This window comes from Styela clava, assembly GCF_964204865.1.
Source record: "Styela clava chromosome 9 unlocalized genomic scaffold, kaStyClav1.hap1.2 SUPER_9_unloc_2, whole genome shotgun sequence".
Lineage (NCBI taxonomy): Eukaryota > Metazoa > Chordata > Ascidiacea > Stolidobranchia > Styelidae > Styela > Styela clava.
In genome coordinates, this window is record NW_027556420.1 from 28,733 (window position 1) to 43,929 (window position 15,197).

The 15,197-nt window shown below is 36.1% G+C and overlaps 1 protein-coding gene across 1 annotated transcript; it reads left to right on the forward strand.

Moving 5' to 3' along the window:
• Positions 1-353: 353 nt before the first annotated feature.
• Positions 354-8,407, forward strand: LOC120334949 (lysophosphatidylserine lipase ABHD12-like). Its single transcript, XM_078109775.1, has 5 exons — positions 354-409; positions 1,966-2,078; positions 4,142-4,321; positions 4,559-4,698; positions 6,011-8,407. Exons 3-5 carry the CDS (start codon positions 4,220-4,222, stop codon positions 6,222-6,224), a joined length of 456 nt encoding a protein of 151 aa, XP_077965901.1. The 5' UTR covers positions 354-409; positions 1,966-2,078; positions 4,142-4,219; the 3' UTR covers positions 6,225-8,407.
• The last annotated feature ends 6,790 nt before the right edge of the window (positions 8,408-15,197 follow it).

Consider the following 15,197-nt stretch of genomic DNA (forward strand, 5'->3'; position numbering starts at 1 on the left):
CCCTAAGACCTAGCAACTTATTAACCGGGAAATACTGTAATTGTCAATTTTTCGACGTAATGGAATAGAATTGTAAATTAAAAGCCCCGTAGACGAATGTCGGCAATGTCCACCCACGCAAAGTGTCGCAACACTATGCAACGTACATTCTATTTCATCGTCATTACAATACCTGAGACAGCGTAAAAAGTCGTTTGAAGATTCCCGTAAAACGAAACACCACGTTTACGGCGAAAAGTGGCTACTATTCGGAATTATTCGAAAATCAGCCGAAAAGGTATTCGAATACTTTGATATTCGAATACATTCGAATATTCGATTCGTTTTGGACAACCCTGGGCCCATGGCAACTCGTTTCATCGTGGTTTCAAGCATCGAAGAGATTTATATTCAGAGCTGCAGAAATCAGGTATGAATAATATGGTCAAATCCTTTTTGTCAAACTCAAATGTACTCGGAGCCGCAACATCTACTCTTATGTCAGTGGCTATTAAAACTACCGGAAAACCACTTATGATGCAATAATTCAGTTTACTACAAAATAAAAAATAACTTGGAATTAAAAAGAAAAAGTTTGTTTTGACAGATTTGAATCACTTTGATGCGACCTATTGTACCGCTCACGACTCATACCTGTTGTCATGTGTAATTAGTGAGTAGTAATAGACTTTATGTCTCCGACTTCCATTGAATCCCCACTGCTTCTAACAAAAAACGGCTGTTGCCACTTTGATTCACGGAAGCCAGAGCTCCGAGAACAAAGAGTCGTATGCTGCTGATCGCTGGTCTACCCTAACTAATTGTGAGACAGCGTTGGTGAATTAGTTAGAACTAGAATATGACATCATAAGTGGTTTTTCGATAGTTCTAATAGTATCTGACATTAAAGTACATGTTGCGGCTCGAGTAGGTTTGAGTTTGGTATAGACCAGGGTTTATTGACCTGGGGCCCAAATTTTGCCCATCTACACTGACGGGCCATGTAAGTGTGACGTAAATGTTACATTTTATGAACAATATATACAGTGTTACGAGAGTGAAAAACAATAAGCCTCTTGCCAAAACTACATTTAATCCCAATCTCAACATATTCCTTGTGCTATTTTTCGCTAGAACATCAAAATTTGGTTTTAATAACAGTTGTGGCAGCATCAGGCGGGCCAGATTGAATAACCCAACGGGCTAGATTTGGCTTGCGGGCCGTAGTTTACCCGTGTCACATGTAGACGATGCCATATGGCTAATTTAATGCCAAATGTTGCCGAATCGTGGCCTAGGTCAGGGCTACTCAACTATTTTTTTCAAAATTATTTGGGTCCGGTCTTTACAGAAAATATATTTCGGCATCCTTAAACGTGCACTTCCTCAACCGGCTAATGATTATTAGCAAATCAAGATTGTCTATTATGATGTTATAGTTATTTTCAAAACTATAAAAGTCATTTCAAAAAAGAAAACTTCAAAAGCGGGGCTAATGATCCAAAATGAAGAATTAGGTCGGTCCGAATCCATCGAAAGGTCCGGATTCGGACCGCGGTCCGCCAGTTGAGTAGCCCTGGCCTAGACATGTCAGTGGACATAACGATCGTTTCAATACTATGTTGTTGTTTTTCGTCATCATTATCATTAAAAAATCTCTTTTCTCTTCGAATGCTGGACCAATTGCTTTGAAATTTTCAGTGGTTAAAGATTGATTTTTTTGCCAGAAGGCTATTACTTTTATTTATTCCCAAATTTTCTATGAATCTTTTGAGATCTAATATTTCATCCAAAATTGCGCTGTATTACTTTTTAATAATGGGAACACGTTTTTTAATCCGCCAAGCGTGACGGCTGACTGAAAATTGTAACGCAAAGGTAAGGACTGCTTCGCTCTGGTCCACGTGTCCATATATTTGAGCGTTTCTCTCTTGTTGTATCAATCTGCTCATTCACGCAAATAAAATCTCTTCCATTTTCACCAAGGATTCCACATCATAGCTTTTGACTACAGCGGGTTTGCGAACTCTACAGGTCAGCCGAGTCCAACAAGAGTCGTGGAGGATGCAATTAGCGTGTATAAGTGGACGGTCAAGCAGGTTGGATTATGTTTTATCATATTTGTCTCAGGGGCCAGAAAAGCCAATAAGACTGCTTATCAATCATATGGCTAATATCAGCAAAGCAGAGGTATACCATATATAAATTGTATATAAGCACAGTTTGAACTCAAAAAAAAGTTCCCAAACTGAAGGGTCGACTTATATGCGCCTCCAGTGGCGGAGCCAGGGGGAGGGGTATTCGGGGTCGAAACCACCCCTTTTGAATTTTCCGATAAGTGAAAAAGTTGCCGATAAAACGTGCAATTGCCTTCTGCTAAAATCGCTGTTCATTTTCATCAACGCGGCGTGTTATTTATGCCGTGAACGCCATTTACATTGGCGTTTATTCTCTTTAAATCACAAATTTGTGCCGTGGGAACAATGATAAATATTTTATTTTTGTACTCGCACGGAAATGTGAAAACTGAAAAAGCGTGCAATTTCCTTCTGCTAAAATCGCCCATGTTTTCATCAGCGTGTTATTTAGACCGTATACGCCCTTACGTCGGTTTTTATTCTTTCTAAATCATAAATTTGTGCCACGATAAACATTATAATTATTTTATTTTTGTACTTTGCACGGAATTGTGAATTCGTGAGATTATACGTTCATCGGTGGCGAGGTTCTAAAGACAAAAGAAGGAGTAAAACCGCGATCTAAATTTGATTGAAAAGCGGCATTATAAAATACTGAAAATAAAACCGTAAACAATATAAGTTTTGTTGAGTCCCGTGACAGTCTAAAAACGCTTTTCTAGTCGCAAAATTTTGTGTGCCTACGGCGCCCATTATGTTTGGTCGCCGTTCAGGAACATACTGTCACTAAAATCGAAACACGGTTATTTGTGGGTGGGATTTGCCTTTTATCCATTACTTTAAAATTGTCGAAGAAAATTTTTGTGTTATTAAACAAGGTTGAAAACGCGATTTTTTTCCCGGTTTGTGATGATATATGCGATAATTAATCCGAAGTATATCCATCAATTTTTATTGTACTGAAATAAATTTTACTCCATGAGAATTTACAGCAGATTTACGGATTTTTCAGGAGGTTTTATCTTTAAAAATAATCGGAGTGTCAGCATTGCGATTGAACGGAGTCAATGTTACAATCACATTTCAAATTTGTCGAATTTGCAAAATAGAAAAAATACGGATCAAAACAATATATAATAGGCGACCGGCAGTTACCACAAATTTTTATGTCGGCAAATGGCCGAGGTATTTTAAAGTTGTGAATTGTAAAAAATTGTTTTGTTTTGTCGACGCAAACGCTGGTCAAATTGAAGACAGTTAAATTAATAAAGCAAGACATTTCAAATATGCCCTTATCGGTCACGAATTGATTACTTTGCACAACAAAAAATTCATTTTTCGTTGTACACGTCGGCTCTTTTAACAAGTGGCGTAATCGCGACGATGAGTATGTATTTTTGATTTAACGATATACTTCATATGCATTTTCATTGTACGAAATAAAATTGTACTTTTCGGGATTTTATATCAGTTATTGAGATTTTTCTAATGGCGATAACGAGTTGGCAAAATTCCAAAAATACGTGTTAAAATTAAATACACCGTTTATTTCATATTTTTATGTCCACCGATCGCCGTGGCATTTCAGAGAACTAATGTTTTAACTTTGACGTAAGAAGAAGCAACTGCGTTGGACACAATTAAATTAATATATAAAGACATTTTAAAATTTTGTAGTTGTCAGGGATTGAATATTTCACGCGACAAGAATAATCATTATACGCTGAAAAGACGTCCCTTTAACGAGCGCGTAATGCGAAGACTGTTACAGACCGCAATGGGAATTTATGATTATGAACCCCCCCCCCTTTTGAAAATCCTGGCTGTGCGCCTCACTCTAAGCACACTAAATTCCGGCTTCATAAGCGCATAACCCTGATCGTGCGGGGGTCAACTTATACCTGCATAACACAGTTGCCTGTCAATAGGGAATTCCCCTTTATGGTATTCCCCTGATTACCAAGTTATAAAAATCGAATCGGTAATTGTCAAATTTCTGACACTTAATGTATTTAATCACTCAGCTCCAGAAAGAAGATGTGACAATCGTGCTTTGGGGTCATTCACTTGGCACTTACATCAGCACGAGAGCGCTATCGCTCATGTACGACCAGAAAGATGGCACTCGACTCCCAGACTGTCTGATACTTGAAGCTCCGTTCACGAATACATACGATGCCGCGGACTGCTTTCAACTATCTAAGGTGAAATTTATATTTTTGTTTCATTTCGGTACTCCCGTAGTATGTGAACCAAGATGGCGGACATCTGAACGATTTCAGGTACAAATACTACGAAGTCACTTGGCTAGTCTCTGAACTCGTAATAGAACTAAAATAAGGAAAATTGGACTTCTGTACTTTTCGTTGTAGTGTAGCCTACAACAAGGCTGTAAATTGAATAACATTTAAAGAATTGTATTTGTTACATCTCTCTTTCAGTATTTCTATCGGCCCTATCCCTTTATGAGGTCTCAGGTTCACAAGAATATCAAACAATATGACGTAGAGCTCAGGACAGAGAAGTATCTGCCGACAATAAAGGCTCCTGTTATGATCCTACACGCTAAAGATGATCAGAGGTATGAAGGCAGAAATATTTGAAAGGTATGGCTTGCCAGTTGGTGTATCGTTCTAACCGAATTAACACGCTTACGTGGCGCTCTTCAAGAGGTTCAAAACATGTCATTTATGAGAATATGGCTTGCAGAACTGTTTACTGTCATAAGGTGGTTCATGTAACCTTCATCATCAAGTTATGTCTCGTAAATTCATCATCTAACATTTACAATATTTACCGGTACGGTCTTACAGTACGGTATTTAATATAAGTTTATTTTGACTCCTCAGCATAACAAGCGCTATAATACCCTAATTGTCAGATTGATTAAAATAAAATAAATAACCGATTAGCTCCTTTTTCGGCTTTTATGACATCATAAGTAAACCGCGTATTTGACCCATGCGAGGTGCAGTCTGCCCAATTATGAAGTATGTATGACTACTTGTAAGTATAATATTCGCATTTTAAACGGATTTTTCTTTTCGGTGAACCTATTCTTGAGCAGATATATTGCAGCAAGTTGCATAATGATTGCACAACTTTAAAAAAAATCGAAAGTCGGGGAGGGGGAGGAGTGGTCGCCCCAATTTTCTTGTCCCCAAAAGTATAATAAAATGTCAGTCCATGCATTGGAAAACAAATAACTGGCTAAACAATCCCATAACCGACAAGGACTGGTAATCGGACGAGAGGCCGCGGTTCGCTATATGATTAAGCTGTCCTAGCGGCTTTTCTCTCCCCCGGGATAAATAGGTAAATCCTACCCTCCACTCTCTATTGATATCTCTTCAGAATTTTCCATGCTTAAAGCAAGCCAGGGTTTGTAAAAGGGTACTCCCGTAGTATGTGTACCAGGTTAGGGCACAATTTCATTCTGATTTTCTTACTTTAGTTCTATTACGTGTTCGGAGACTGTTTGTGTCAGCCAAGTAAATATATCCCCTGCCCATAGGTTTCAGTCCCTTTACACAACTTGATGTCAAGTAGATGAACAAAATTAGTTACCTCCATTTTGGTACACATACTTCTGGAGCGCTTCCCAAAGACACAGTTATTCATGTCTTAGCTAGCATGGTCAACTTCGTTACACGTCTCTCAAATCAAGTCAAACGATTTCCAATGACTTTGGCTTTGATTACAAGAAAACTGGTCGCCCTTTGACACATTTCTGGAGCGCCCTGTAAAAGCAATATTTGCATGGTGTTGATGCAACATTAATGCAAAGTTTAGTTGGTAGGCCCTATTAGCTTCGCTTCCTAATCGATTCGGATTCGCTTCCTTTTGAAATAGAAAAATCCAATTCTCAAACCAAAGTATTCCTTTCCTTACAGAATCGACATTCAACTCGGTGAGACTCTGTACGAAAAGACGACCTCTGACCCCATGTCAAAATCTCCTTACATTCGTTTCATTCGAATGCATGAGGATTACGGAGTGAAACACTACACTGCTAAGCATCCTGAGATAAGGCAGTTAGTGCATGATTTCATGGCTGAGGTATCAAAGGTGATCAGGAACAAGAAAGTAAAAATAGATTTGGATTGATAGATATTTAATTTTTCATTTTATTTGTTTAATTAGGCAATAAATATAAATGCTTTCGTCGAGTAGCAAAGATCAAAGGTTACCAGGAACTAGGAAGTAAAACTGATTAAAGTTTTATTTTTTTTACTAACCTTCATTTTGTTAATGAGACGATTAGAGGCAAATTGAACTTGCATTCCTGGAATTACGACAAGTGATACATGGGCTCGTTTTTGTTAAGTAAACCCCCGGCATTGATTTTTTCTGAATCACTTAGAATAGGGGTGGGCAAACTGCGATCCACGGGCCAGTTATGGCTGTCCGAAGTGTTTCAGTCGGCCTGTTATGCTATATATTTGTGAATGGACTGTAGTTTTGAGCCTCTGGCCCAGTAACCAAGTATTATCTGTAACAGGCCCACTTAGAAAAGTAATTTCCTACCCCTTACTTAGAATATCATTTTATATTGGTCCATCTCAAGTAACCTAATTATTCATAGACTTTTTTTGGTACTCCCAAAGTCTGTGAACCAAGATGGTCGACACCGGAACGTAGTATGTGTATCAGGTTAGAGTTGGGCCATATTTCAAGTACAAATACTACGGGAGTCACTTGGCTAGTCCCTGAACTCGTAATAGAACTAAAATAAGAAAAATTGGAATAAAATTATGGCCTAACCCTAACCTGCTACACCAACTACAATCCGGTGTCCGCCATCTTGGTTCACATACTTCGGGAGTACCCTATTTTTCTGTGAAGTTACAAAGGACAACTACTGTTAACGCCCAGCATTATAACCGTTCTTGTTCATTCAACTCTTCCCAATTTTCATGCTGAGATTTTATAGTCTATATTTCTATAATTAAAAGTATTCCAACATAACTTATTAATGGATTGTAGTTTATATTCTCATTCTTACTGTTTATTTATTACTCAAGATGCCAATGATCAGAATTAGCAAGTTACAAATATGCTCGAAATAGAGCCGAATTACACAACCAAAGTAGAAAGAGTTCTGATAGAATGGTTGCAAGTTTTCTCAAAGCAAGGTCCTGAGCCCTCAACTAAAACCCGAGTCCTCAACTTTTGTTTTGAACAAGACTCTTAATACTTAATTGGCTAAATTTGACCAAGGTAGCGTTAACTCAGATGTGACATAATAGATAATGCCTTATTTTGGTTACCGCCTAGTTGCCACATTTCGATACTCTCCTATTAATATGTTTGCCTAGGCTCAAATCTGTGGGGCAAATTTCCAATCTACATAAATACTAATCAACTTCTTCACAGGCTCCATAACGCCAAAAGTTTTGAGAACCCCTGGTTTAACATATTGCTCTTTGTGTGACAGAGGTCGTTCATAACTCTTTTATCAGCACCTTGCTTTGAGCATACTTGGATAGAATTAATAAAATCATCTGTTTTCATGGTCAAATATGAAGTATCATTCACAGTTATACTATACTAAACTTGAAAACAATTATTCATGTCTTAGCGAGCACGGTCAACTTCGTTACACGTCTTTCAAATCAAGTCAAACGATTCTCAATGACCCTGGCTTTGATCAGAAGAAACCGTTGACTTGGATGCTAAGTGTTATTAAATATTTTTTACTTCTGAGCGAGTGCCTCCCATTTGCTCAGAGATGAGTTTTCATTAACTCTGAGTGAGGGCCCGTAACTTTGCTCAGAGATGAGTCTTTTTTACTTCTGAATGAGTGCCAGTAACTTCGCTCAGAGATGAGTATCTTTTACTAGTGAGTGCCCGTAACTTTGTTCTAAGATGAGTCTCTATTGGAGTTGACGTATATAACTTTCCTTGAGCAAATTCACTTAAAAAATGATAGGCTATGCTTTTACGTACTATTGAGCAAATTTATTTTAATTTTAATATGTATATTGCCCTATGCGCTATATATATATATATGTTTGAATATGCAATTATTTTATCAGATTTGAATTTTTTTTATAACAATGCTACCTCAATGCATTTAACCCACTGAGACAAATAAACTTCGCATCACACTGCAGTATTATTTTCCGAGCTACTGAGCTTAAGGGTGTTTTTGATGTTGAAGACTGACTTCGGATCTAGGTTTTCAGGGATGTCCAAAATGAAATGAATGGTCGCATACATCGAGATTGGTTGTATTTGATTTAGTAAATTTTAGGAAGAATTTGGAATATTTCACTTGTAAATGTCTTCTACAGCATGCATTATTTTAACGCACAAAAAATTACAGAATAAAATAGAGAATACTTATTAAATCAATGTTCATATCCGTTACGCTGCATAACCAAATTCGAAGTATATGAATTTACAATTGTATTGATGAATTTCTCCTGTGAAACAGACCCATTTCAGAATACATTTATTATTTCATAATGCATTCGGTTTTGGCCATCCCTTGGTATTTCTAGACGGAAATAGGGAAAGACTCAAGAGTATGATTTTGAAGTTCTTTTTGAGTCAGACTTTTTATTGGTGGTAATCGAAGTCAAAGTACTTGCCAACCCAAAAAGTTGAGAAGTTAAGGAGGGCATCCATGTTGAGGGACAAAAACCACGGATGGATAAACATAGAAAATATGCAAAAAAAGTTGTTGGCTCAGAAAACCAAAAAAAATGAAATTTAATTCTGATTTTGCTACATTACATACACTGATCTGTTTTTGTCTATCGCCGTCAACACAGTCATTCGAAACAAAGTTTTCGGTGATTGAAAGTAGGATTTCGATGCTTTTGTGGGACGTGTAGATGTAACGCTGTAGAAATATTGAAGATGAGACAAGAGTATGGTTTTGTGTCAGTGTAAATCTTATCTGCTATCACAAAGTATTTTATGTCAAAAAACTATTTCCACATATATCACCAGTCTGGACTTGGCATATGCTGCTACAAATTAATTAATCTTGTGGCAACTGTTTTATGCAATTCAAATACAATCGAAACTCATACCAGAAAAAAGGTATATATTTGGGAAACGTGTGGGGAGTGTTTGGTAGATAAAATGAAGTCGAATATACTTGTCAACGCTGAAGAAAATCCATATTCTTCATGGATACTATATATCCATATATAAATTCTGTTTTAGAACACGATTCTACATTATCATTTTCATATCTCTTGCGAGAGTAACATTTACACCCAGTTTAAATTCTCATGTTTTCAAAGTGTTTGGAGTGTTTTCACAGAAGTGTGGTTCGTCGCCAGTGCAGACTCTCCTATTGTGTTTAAAGTTACCAGATGTTGCAAAGCTATTTCCACACATTTCACAAGAGTCTATTACGATATAGTGTGTGATGCCTCTGTGAATTCTGGATACTCCTGTATGTATACAGCATCCATCGCTCCATGCACCGATAAATCAACGATTAGCTATCGATAGGAATAAAGTTATGAATTAAACAACACTTATACACGTTGAATTACTTGGCCATTGAATGGTGAGATATATTTATTATTTTGAGATTGAATTATTTACAAAGCTGGATTCAAGAGATGAATAATGTTCACTAGCGGAGACTCCATATTTATAATGAGGAAGAGTGATAATTAAGATACGTTCTATGTCTTGTTTTAGGTAATTCAGAAAAATCGACTACAACAAAATACTTGTATCGAATTCAAAATGCCAAATTGTATGCTATTTCTATTCACAGTGATCCAGTAAATGATTTGAGCGCTAGTTCAGATTTTGGAAATAAGAGAATTAATCAGAGGAGCCTTGACCATTGGACAAACGCGCACTATAAGAACATGTCCAGAATTCATGCTAGAGAAAAGTCAAAATGAATCCCAGATGCCTAATCTTATACTATTTTATTTACAGTGATTTATTAAACGTTAGAACACTCAGTCATATTTTGGGATACTCACAATATTGAATTTTTACGATATATCACAAATTTATCCTCAGAACAGACACTACTAAACAGAGCAAGTATATGAACTAACCCGTGCATTAGCAAAAACACATTATTGTAAATCATTAAATAGACATACAGGAGAGAAGCTATTTCATAGCAACATATATGGAAAAAGATTTGCAGCAGCATGTAATTTTAAAATACATATTCGAGAGTAAACTTATGGAAATCTACATTATTTTGGAATATGTGGAAAGTGTTTCTTAGTTGTAAAAACTTTGAAAAAAAAAGGCAATATATGTCATGAATTGTAAAATATTTGGAAAGTTTAAAAACATGTGCAAACTCACACTGGAGAAAAGCCATACATTTGTTATTCATGTGGCAAGTGTAATAATTTGGCATATGCAATGTCATATATTCTACTGAAATAATTTGATCTGGTGATAATTAATATTCAATATTTCACTATTACAGAACACTTCCAAATCAAATCCAAAATGTTGAATTCTTTTGAAATCCCTGCTTTTTTATTCACAGGGATTAAGTAAATGGTGTGTGGACACTTAGACATTCTGTGAAATCCAATAATTCGAAGGATTAGAGTGAACAGCCATAAATGTGTGGAATATGTATAAATTATTTTGTAGCTGCCAGGATGTCGAGAAAAGAAGTTCATATTGTAGAAATCCACATTTATGTTATTAATCTTGTGTTCTGAGCGTTTCAGTAGTTTGAATAGAGATATATGATGTCATAAAATTGATGTGAACTATGTTGGACGAGCTATAACAAAAATGCATTGCAAACTATTTTCATAAATTTTACAAAACTATGATTTTTTCCTCTGTAGACTATCGCCTCTTCAAATTATATTTAAAGTATGCTAATTCACCAAAATGTTCATACACGCCCGACTCTACGAAATATTTCCCACATCTATCGTGCATTGTGTGAACTCTCATATATTTCACAAGAGTGTGGAATTGCTTAAGTATGGTCAAGGTAATGTAATTTTCTTTCCGACGTCCGGCTACCAATAGGAATGAAGTTTCCATCACATACTCGTTGAATTAGTTGACCATCCATGGAATTTGTAATGTGATAATTCACTCTTACAGACACATGCCGAATCCATTTAGTTTCTATCTACAGTGATCTAGTAAATGGTGTCAACACTCGTCCAGTAATTGGACATCCTGAAATTACCTTTGCAATACATGATAAATTCATCTTCAGATAAGAAACTACTGAATAGACCGAGCGTATGACATAATGGGTGCATCAACGAAACACCTATACAAACCCACGCTAGGGAAAAGTCATATTTTGGTATATCATGTGGTAAATGTGTTTTACATGTTCCAGTACTTTAAATATACATATGAATATTCATACAGAAGACAAGCCAACATATGTGGAAATTTATTAGCAACAACATTGAAAAACACACCCAAACTCAAACTGATTAATTTTTTCTTCTATTGGAATATATGGAAAGTTTCAACAGGCACTCACACACATACACTTAGGAAACTCCATATTCTTGTAAGTCTTGGGCCAATATTGTGTAATCCAATATTTGTAACCACCAAAATTCATACCAGAGAAAAGCCATCTATTTGTGAAATATGTTGAACGTGTTTTGTGGCCTCGAAAAGCTATATTTGTGTGTATTTCACAAGTATTTCACAGATACTTTCAATGCAGATGTATTAAATATTTTACTAAAGGAAGGCTATATTCATGTTAACCTTGTTTCAAGTGTTTTGCTCGTTTCAGTAATTTGATTAGACGTTATGCGATGTTAAATGAAAAAAAACATTTCTGTTAAATATTTGTGGAGGGCTGGCGAGAATGGTGGTATTTCTCGCGAGTATATTGTTTATTCCCAATGTGAATTGCTTTATGTTTAGCAACTGTTTTGTTTTCACATATACAATGAGAATATGCATTTTACCAGAGGGGCATGCTTTTCCATAGCACAGGATTCTACAATCTTTTTTTACATCTCTCATGAGAGTATCTCCGTCAGCAGTCTGAATTGAAATATGTAAGAAAGGAAATTTATTTTGATTTCCCGTTACAACGAAACAAATATACGTAAAAGTAGGAAAAATATATAAAAAGATTTATGTCGTGCTGGTGTACATGCCATCCAAAACAGCAAATAGCACTACATTGTATACCGAAAAAAGAGAGTAATGCACAAATATATGGACACGTGGACCAAAGCGAAACGTTACGGTACCGTGTCCTCAATAGGGATGGCGGAATCGAGTCCGGATTCGATTACAGAATCGATTCTTCGCGGAATCGACTAGAATCGATTCCGATGCACCGTATTCGATTCTCGAGTTTGAAACTTGGATTGCAAACAATGTGTAACGTTTTGTGGCAATTTCTTCACATATATATATGTATAAACTGCTTCACTGCTATGTTGAGTTGCTATGACAACGCAAACTTCACTATATATAATATATATATTATAAATATCGCTAGTAGGCTTTAACGTTTATTTATTTTAAAAATCTTTGTGGGTTCTGAGGGATTCGTTTTTATTTTGTGCGGTTTTGTCTCATGTGGCAGATTGGATAGCCATACTACTTAGTTTCGGCCTTCTTGTCCGTCCAGAATTTGAACATCGCTGTCTTGCTTGATTTCATATGGTATTGCTTGGGTGGGTATATTTTTTCGGTAATATGTCGAGGAATCGAGATTCGGAATCGAGAATCGGAATCGAAAATTTAGGAATCGGATAAGAATCGAATACTTGTAAGTACTCATACTTGGCATCCTTAGTCCTCAAAAACTTCCGAGTTTCCAGTCGAAAATATTTTCACAATCAGCCGTCACGCTTGGCGGATTAAAACCGTGTTTCCATAATTAAAAAGTAACACAGGGCAATTTTGGATGAAATATCAGATCTCATAAGATTCATAGAGAGTTTAGGAATAAATAAAAGTAATAGCCTTCTGGCAAAAAAATCATTCTTCAAGTACTGAAAAATTCAAAGCAAATGTTGCAGTATTCGAAGAGAAAAGCAATTTTATAATGATGAAGACGAAAATTAACAAGAACGTCAACAAAATTTAAAACGATCCACTCACGTGTCCAAAAATAACAAGTAGAATACAACCAACAAACGAGCTTGTGACAATTAATGTTACTCTGAACGCATGTAACTAATAGTCTACTGTACAATAAACAACCATAATAAATAAAAGTGAACAACAACAAAGAAAGAAAAATATAACAAGAGCATTCCATGCCTTGGCGTTTCAACGTCAGTATTAATCAAAATTTATTTGCCAGGATTGCTTGTTTTCAAAGTATCTGATGCTGCAAAACAATTCATGTTTCACGAGAATGTATGTTTCGCCAATGTGGACCTAATGACGTTTCTAATTACTAGGTTTTTAACACTATTTCTACATAGTTCACACGAATTTGGCGTTTCGAGACCCCCACGGATCTATTGTCTCCCTTTCCTCTCATAGTAGATCTATTGTCTCTCATAGTTTTATTGTTTATTTACTTCCTTCGCTGGATCGTCAATTATGCAAACTAGATCATTCAATTAAAATTTATCATGCTGAGACATGGCGACAATAAATTTCACACAATAACGCTTATGAAAGTGGCCGCATTTTATGCCAGACCCTCTATTGTTCCCATATCTTTGGTCCAGTGCAAACTAAGATTAACAACTCAAGTTTAAACAAAGGTTTTCTACATTTATTTTTTACAAATCTTTTCTCATGTCGTGGCCCCATCCAACGTTGGTTTCTGGCAAGTTTATATCCTGAGCAAATCTTTACGTGTTTCGTGAGACTTAGTGTAAAAACATAACAATTCAGCGACACATACCCTATCTCCATCTTTTCTTACCGGAACCTGGGATATGGACGTGCCATAAACTGACTATTGTACATATCGCTGTTGTGCATGTCTGTTGTTCTAGTATAACGCAGCAGTCCTAAACTGCTGGTATCATTGTTAGGGGTACATGTCGCACATCTGTGTCTTAGGCCAGTAAGGTCTTGAACATGTATCCCGTCTCTGTTTTACTGTTTAATTATTATGCAGATACTGTTACATTTTTGAGGCAAATAAACATACATACATACATTTTGATGCTAAAAGTACGATACCTTGTGTGGGTCGCAAATTCCGGATGGTTCCATTCAAAGTTAACCATTGGTTAGCTACCAATTTTCTATTACAGACTGCTTGAATTGAATCCCAAATCTTGTTCTATTTGCAGTGAATTTACAAATTATAACACTCTTCAAATTTTGGGTTTTCCTGAATTAATTAGAAGTCAATTTGTGGCAAATTTAATGTTAAATTCATCATTTGTAATATCGGATAAAAGTTAGATATTTGTGAAACATGTGGAAAGTGTTTTATAGCTATGAGGAAGTTGAATAGACATATGGAAACCAGCTGAAGGCTACAAAACTCTTCCCACATATTTCACAAAAATGTGCTTTTTTGTCAGTGTAGACTCCTCGATGCTGTTTCATTAATTTGCAGTAGCATGTAATTTTGAATATATACGCGAAATCAAACAGATGAAAACCTATAGTATCTTGAAATATGTGAGAAGGTTTTCACAGCTGCAGGAAGTATGAACGCAACGGAGGAAGCCGTATTCCTGTAAATCTTGTGGCAAACTTATCATAAAATTCAATAATTATCAAAATTCGGAGAAAGGTTCTATTTATGTGAAACATGTGGAAAGTGTTTTGTAACTATGAGGAGGTTAAATAGACATATGGAAACCAGCTGGAGGCCATAAACTCTTTCCAAATATTTCACAAGAATGTGTTTTTGCCAATAAGGTTTCCTTAAGTTTAATGCTCCTTCAGATTACATGCATGACAAGAGTACAGTGTTTTGCCGGAACAGGCTGCAGGCTCTTATATGTTTTTCTATTGCAAGTAATTCTACAAAATTTTCTCCACATATCTCATTCGAGTATCGTGATATTGAACATAAAACTTTTTCCACATATTTCACAAGAGTGTGGTTTTTGCCAATGTGGACTCTCCTATGCTAATTCAAGTAACTGAATCTTAAAAAAAAAATTCCACATATATGACAAGATTATGCTATTT